Below are 7,967 nucleotides of genomic sequence, written 5' to 3' on the forward strand. Positions count from 1 at the left end.
GGACTTACTTAAACAAATTGAAACTATCACATGGAAGAAGAACTGTTTGTGGGTGACTCTAGACGTTACGTCACTTTACACGGTAATTTCCCACTCACAAGGGGTGGCAGCTGTTAGACACTTTTTAAGTCGTTCTGATCTTTCACATGCACAAATTGCTTTCATTATAGATTCCATTTGGTTTTTACTCACCCACAATTATTTTTTGTTTGATGGGGTTCACTATCTCCAGACACATGGAACGGCTATGGGGACAAGTTTTGCCCCCTCGTACGCCAACCTTTTCATGGGTTGGTGGGAGTCGTTCCACGTGTTTGGAGAAGCGAACATTTTTAGGGAGCACATTTTATTTTATCGTCGTTTTATTGATGATTTATTGTTTATTTGGGATGGTAATGTCACTACTTTATTATTATTTATTAACACACTTAATACTAATGACTTCAATCTTAAATTCACATACACGTTTAATTATCACCACATACACTATTTAGATTTATACTTATACATTAATAATTCACTCAAAATTAACACTGACGTATTTCGAAAACCGAATTCACGCAATACTTTCTTACGCGCTAACAGCTGCCACCCCAAAGCCCTAATCAAAAATATACCAAAGGGCCAACTAATACGACTTCGACGTAACTGTTCCACAGATGAGTCTTTCAATACCCAAGTTAAAGATTTATATGAACGCTTTATCAAGCGTGGTTACAACCATCATGACCTGGTTAAAACAATAAAAGAAGTCTCAGCTATGGATAGGAGATGCTTGCTCCAGCGGTCCCCCAGAAAACCTATTCTGGAGAATTGCCCACTCTTTATTACTCCTTTTAGTCAACAGGGAGAACAGATCAAAAATATTTTGAAAAAACATTGGTCTGTTCTATGTCTAGATCCCGTTCTGAGACCTACAGTATAGTCTCATCAGGTCCAAGAGTTGTCTTTAAAAAGGCAAGGACTTTAGCCAATACACTTTCACCAAGTCTTTTCAATACAGGAATTGTAGAACACTCAAATCTACCGAAAGGGACATTTAAATGCAATAAATAGAAAAATGTGCCCAAAAATGATACAAGGTCAAACATTCACCTCCACCGTGAATAGAACGGTTTATAAAAACATGATGTTTATCAACTGTAACTCAACTTTCGTTGTCTATCTGATTACCTGCGGGTGTGGGTGTCAGTACGTAGGCCGTACGACTAGATGCCTCAAGATCAGGATGATGGAGCACTTCAGGCTCATATCTAAGGGGGATCTCAGCCACCCTGTTTCAAAACACTTTTCAAACTGCAATAGGGGTGGTCCTACTAATTTTTCTTTTCAAGGCATTGAAGTAGTTTCACCCTCAATTAGAGGTGGTGACAGAACCCTGCAGTTGGATCGCCGTGAGGCATTCTGGATTTTTACATTAAGGACCAGGGTGCCTCACGGAATGAACATTGACTGGGACCTCACACATTTTCTATAGTTTATATTCTATAATTATATATATTTTTATGTTTACACTTTTTTTATAATTATACTGACTATTGTCACCATTCCTTGCATTTACTGTTTTCTTGAATGCATAGGAGTGATGTAGATATACATTTTCTTTTTCCTTTTTTGCTTTATTTTTTTCAATTACATATATGAGTCTGAAGTGCCTATAATCTTTCTGACCATTCTGCTTTATTATACAAATGTTTGAAGAATATATATATCTCTCTCTCTATATATATTATGTATTGAAAGCACGTTGTCTCTTCTATATATGTTTGTGAAAGCATATTAATCAATCATATAGGGCTCAAATGATATTTTAAACTTTATTAAAATTATGTAGAAAATATTCTCTTTTACTAATATTCATTATGTATAAATGTATGCTCCTGCAATATGTAGTATGCATGTATGATATTTAGTATGTAATAATTATTATTATATTTATATATGACTTGTTTCTATATATATACATTTTTTCTAAAGTTTTTTTCCTTTATTTCTTTTTTATCTTCTTATTTGATCTATTTACATGTTCTGTATAAACTATTAATGGTGATTTCATTATACTTTTTTTAAATATTTCTGTGCACCTTTTTATATTGACTGTTGGAAGCATTGTAGTTATATGATGATCAATTGCAAACATGGTATATTACATGCTGGATTAATTCTATTTACAGTAGCTATGCCATATGGTTTTGTCAACAGCAATATATTGAGATTAGGAATGAGAGTTCCCTGTTCCCTTAGCATTTTCTTATGTTTACATGGATGAGGATTGTCAACTTGCATTTCCATATACTTGTGTTTTGGATGTTTAAACTTATAGCTCACCTCATGCAGACAATCCTACCCCAGTATACATAATAAGTACAACATTTATCCAAAAAAATCTCTTCTATTTGGTTATTGATTATTTTTCAATTTTCCTTTTTTCTCCATTTTCTAAGGGGATTAGTTTAATTATGCATCCATTAGCTTTGCCTGCAAGAGCCTATCTTGTGTAAACATGTGTTTTTAACAATTTTTTGATTAAAGTTTTTGTATTCAATGTTTTCTTTTTCAGTAGCCAATCACGGCGTTTGGTGTACTCTTTCCATTATGAGCGCGAGTATAGAGTGAACCGCGCGTCATAGTAGCGACGAGGTTAACAGTCGCATGGAAATGACGTCACAGATTCCGCGATTTTGGCGCGAATTGTCTGTGGATAAAATTATGCACCTCTGAACTTCTCACTACACCTTGAGAAAGTCCTTTACGGACGAAACGCGTAGGTGCGTTCCTACCATTGTTTTCCTCTCAACTGACCAATAAATTACTATATTTAACTCATCCCCATCTGGAGTTACCCTCATTTTTTGGCGCTACACTAGCTGGAAGCTGCTGGGAATCGCTGCTGTGCTCCTCTTCATCCTTTGCTGCTTTTGTTTTGTTATATATAGAAAATGTGAGTGTAATTCCAAACAGAATACCCACCATAACACTTTTAGAGTTACAATATTGCACTATTGTGTCTTTCGTTCTCCCTTTTCGGTACCTGCACTCCCCCAGCTTTCTGAAGATCTCTACATGTGGAAGAATTTGGGAACAAATTCTCAAAAATAAAAGGTTTACGAGCAACATGTTTTTTTCAATTTTAGTCTCTTATGTTACATTGTATATCATTAAGAAGTGATTTAAATCCTGTTTTTCCCATGATAGTGAACACATTTGTTTTTCTCCATCACCTAGAAGGTTTATTCACTTTAAATATCACGGATTGCACTATAGATTGGACGAGGGGAACGTCAACCAAGGGGAGGTTGCAGTAGTCGAGGCGGGACATGATGAGGGAGTGGATTAGGATTCCAGTATTCCCTCACCTCACACTGGCATTCCTGTGCCGACATACATACGTGTGTGTGTGTGTGTGTGTGTACACATATGTATAAACATACACACATACAGGTTAAAGCAACTCAGTTCTTCACTTTAACTCCCTCTACTATCCACAAGCACACACAGTTCTGTCGCTGCTATTCCAGTTCAGCCCATCTCTCAAACTCACTCTGCTAGTCCAATTCAGTCCCTAAAAATACAAGCATTGTCCATAATGCAACTCTCTGCTATTCCAGTGCTGACTTCAAGCAAGCACAACTGTCACAGCATCTCAATCCTGTCTGTAACAGGCACTTCTATTCCAGTGCTGATCCTTCCCCACAGACACAGCAGTCACTACACCTATCCATACTGCTCTGTACTTTGTAATGTACCACCCTCCAACAGCACAGGGGTTAAAAAGCATCGCCTGTCACTTCTCTCTCAACCTTTACAATCTGGGAGATGCTCTGCTAAACCTCGGGTACCAAAGATGCTGTTTCCACGGCAACAGTGTAATTACCACACATACACACAGGCAATATTCAGAGACATGGGAAGCTAGTTACTTCTAAGGCTTCTCATTGTGTCTAAATTAAATGGTCCATCCTACTCTCCTTCACCCCAATGAGGGGCTGGGGGTGACAAAGGGGCCACAGACCCATCCATTGCCTCCAGCTCTCAGCTGCAAAATATCAGACTAAAGTTTCAGCCCCACTTTGAGACATTGGAATTGCAGTAAAATAAAAGCGTTGCAGATAAGAGTGATGCGCAGTGAGCGATAGCTGTGCATATGCCTCATCACAGAGAGTGATGTGTAGAGTGAGAGATGGCTGTGCATTCCTGGAGAGAGAGTCGATCTGGCTGTGAGCAGACACAGCTGCCAGAGCTCAGGAGGTAAGGGAGGGAGAAAGAAAACCAGGTCAGAAACATTAGTGCTGACAGAATGATGTACCAAACTCAGCACTTTCGCAGAGAGGACATAACCAGGTGATAATGAGAGGATAGCGTAACCCCTTCAGTGCCTTGCCAGCCTGCAATAAGCAAAGTCTGTACCTCACCTCATTCACAGCCGTGGTCCCAGAGTGATGGTACCACTATTTTCTAAAAGCCGCCGTACAATAGTTTTCTTAAAAAAAACAGTACCGTTACTTTTATTATTTAAAAAAATAATAATAATTACTATCCATCCCTTTTTATAAATATTGTATAAATCACAGCAGGTCAATTGAACTTTGCCCAGTAATTCAAATGGTCAAACAGTCAATACGTAGCAGGTTAAAAAAAAAATTCTCCCCAAACAACTTCTCTGTAATCTAAATCAGCTTCCTTAGAAAGATGTAATCCCCCTTAAGTGTTTAAATTAATTGTACCTTGCGGAATAAAAAAAATTAATTAAAAATGAATGCGTTTTGGTTTTCTCCGGGAACACTGGCTTTAAGCGCATCCCCAATAAGGGAGCAGCCCCTGTAGATTGTATATATATCATTGCAAAGCAAACCCTTTGCCCAGCACTGACCTGCAATATACCTCGGTGCACGTGTTAACCCATCCGCTGCCAGAAGCGCACTGCATCACTTCTCCTAAAGGGTTAACTGCGAGGTCAGTGCGACTTTTCTTATTGATTGAGGCAGCGGTGCTAAACTCCAGTACTCAAGTCACCCCCCAACAGGTCAGGTTTTCAGGATATCCCTGCTTCAGCACAGGTGGCTTAATCAAAGACAGCCACTGACTGACCCATCTGTGCTGAAGCAAGGATATCCTGAAAACCTGACCTGTTTGGGGGGGGTTGGTGGGGAGGTGGGGTGTCTTAAAGGACTGGAGTTGAGAACCTCTGAATTAAGGATTTCTCGCCCTGATCCTCACCCCTCTCCCCTCCCCCTCACCAGATGCGCAACGGAAGTTTCCACTTGACACTGGCAGATATTCGTTCCGTTAGCGTTGGAGGAGATAATTACGGCAAAGCTATTTAACGGTGATTACGAAATTAAAATGCAATCAGGAGACGGAGAGCTTAAAAAGGAGCAGCTAAAAAAAGACATGCTATCTTCCTGTCTCGCTGCCCCCCTAGCAGCGGCTCACCAGCGTCTCTCTGCTCGGGGATGTTCCAGACAGATTCTGCACCTTCCGCTCCTAACCTCTTCAGTTCGGGAGGGTCCAGCGATGCCCCCCACTACATTAAGCCCTTTTGCTGTCAGAGGGGCGCACAATGCACGGCACCGAAAGGGTAATACTTTTTATGGACTACTCGCTTTATATAAGCGATTAGCCTCCAAGTTGCCATTGTGGCTTTTTACTTATTTTGCTCCAAACATCTGCTCCCTATAACTCGCCCTATTACCCCATATAACCGCTCCCTATAACTCGCCCTATTGCCCCATATAACCGCTCCCTATAACTCGTCCTATTGCCCCATATAACCACTCCCTATAACTCCTATTGCCCCATATAACCGCTCCCTATAACTCCTCCTATTGTCCCATATAACTGCCCCCTATAACTCCTCCTATTGCTCCACATAACCGCTCCCTATAACTCGTCCTATTGCCCCATATAACCACTCCCTATAACTCCTCCTATTGCCCCATATAACCGCTCCCTATAACTCCTCCTATTGCCCCATATAACCGCTCCCTATAACTCCTCCTATTGCCCCATATAACCGCTTCCTATAACTCCTCCTATTGCCCCATATAACCTCTCCCTATAACTCCTCCTATTGCCCCATATAACCTCTCCCTATAACTCCTCCTATTGCCCCATATAACCGCTCCCTATAACTCCTCCTATTGTTCCTATATAACCGCTCCCTATAACTCCTCCTATTGCCCCATATAACCTCTCCCTATAACTCCTCCTATTGTTCCTATATAACCCCTCCCTATTACTCCATATAACCGCTCCCTATTGCCTCATATAACCCCTCTCTATATCTCCTCCATATAACCTCTCCCTATTACACCTCCTATTGCCCCATATAACAGCTCCCTATAACTCCTATTGCCCCCTATAACTTATCTTGTTCTATATAACTGCTCCTTTAGAACACCTCATAATACTCTATATATTCACTCCCTATAATTCCCCCATTGCTCATATAACTGTTCTTTAGAACCCCTCGTTCTCCCTATAATAACCGCTCTCCATACCACTAGCAAACTACCTTGTTACACTGATATTAAAAGATACATACTATAAATAACATTTTAGGGACTTTTTCACAACAAAACGCCACATCCCAGAGGTTTACCCTTTGACCCCGCAGTGGGCATTAGCACAAGTCCTACATTCATATTCCCACACTGATCCCATGGAAATGTGAAAAACCTCGCAGCTCCGAGACCTTGCAACAAAGAATGGGACGTGCACTGCGTTGTAGGGTTGAGTTCTGTGTATATGGTCTGCAGAACTGAACCCTGTACTCTGAAGTTATTTATTCAACTGCAAAAGTGCAGATCAGTGTGTGTGAGTTCAATAGGAGTGATAGTGTCCTGATCAGCACTATCGCAGTTTAATGATTAAGACCGTTAGATCCAACCTACAATACTGTTCTGGAGACGTTAGGGTCTAAGGTTTCATAGTACATAGAAAGCCGGCAGAATTGATTCTTCCAAAAGGTTCTTATCTAAAAGACCCTTTTAGTCCAGAATTCCATATCAACGGACAACCTAAAACTGAAAAAGAACCACAAAATAAAATACATTACATTTTAAAAAAAAAACAAAAAAAACCCTTTGCTAATAAACCAATTTTGGTTTATTAAATGTCTATTCTTCTGCAACATGCAAACAAGTCTTCCTAGAAGGAGTTCATATTTAGGGTTTCTTATTTGGAGGTGCCTTATTGCTTGGCCAAAGAGACATGGTCTTATAGGGTCACCCACAACCTTATTTCCTAAAATGAAAACGATTCAAAGTATTTGACACTTTCATAACTCAGGAGTGCCTCTCTGGGACTCACAGACTTCATTATTAAGGCGAAATTATACTGACCTGATTTTAGAAAGGTGTGTACCTGGAGTGGCCAACTCCAGTCCTCAAGGGCTACCAACAGGTCAGGTGTTCGGGATATCCCTGCTTCAGCACAGGTGGCTCAATCGAATAGTGAGCCAGTGATTGAGCCACCTGTGCTGAAGGATATTCTGAAAACCTGACCTGTTGGTACCTCCTGAGGACTGGAGTTGGCCACTCCTGGGTTTATACAATAAATATTCTGCTCTATGACAGACCGGACAATGATATGGAGAGAGGTTCAGCAGTCCATTGCTGGAAGCAAAGGGGTTAAATGTCACCTTAGAACGCAAACCATTTCATTTATATGCAGCTAGACAAAGAAAACTGCAGCCATTTTTAATACTTCCCATCCAAAAACATACCAATACAAAATAAGCTTGAGGGCTCCAATGCACAGGCACTAAAACAGTCCCGCTCCAGAGGAGGTCCAATATGAACTATTAACAGTGACACATTTAATTAGGTACATGCTGGTGATTGACCCCTTTTTATTAAAAATCTGCAAATTATAAAACACTTTAAAGTCGCAGTTTCAACCTGTTAAAATGTCTACGATACGCAAAAGCTTTGGGTGGTTTTTACAACCTTTATCCAAGGTCTTTA

At 40.2% G+C, this 7,967-nt stretch overlaps 1 protein-coding gene across 1 annotated transcript in view; it reads right to left on the reverse strand.

The window, feature by feature from the left end:
• YJEFN3 (YjeF N-terminal domain containing 3) overlaps window positions 1–6,697 on the reverse strand; it is a 58,371-nt gene extending 51,674 nt beyond the window's left edge. The window contains exon 1 of the mRNA XM_075611106.1: window positions 6,602–6,697. Coding sequence (XP_075467221.1) covers window positions 6,602–6,663 — 62 coding nt within the window. The 5' untranslated portion in view covers window positions 6,664–6,697. The remainder of the gene's footprint in view (window positions 1–6,601) is intronic.
• Between the last annotated feature and the right edge of the window lie 1,270 nt (window positions 6,698–7,967).

The sequence above is a fragment of the Ascaphus truei genome, chromosome 8, assembly GCF_040206685.1.
Source record: "Ascaphus truei isolate aAscTru1 chromosome 8, aAscTru1.hap1, whole genome shotgun sequence".
Lineage (NCBI taxonomy): Eukaryota > Metazoa > Chordata > Amphibia > Anura > Ascaphidae > Ascaphus > Ascaphus truei.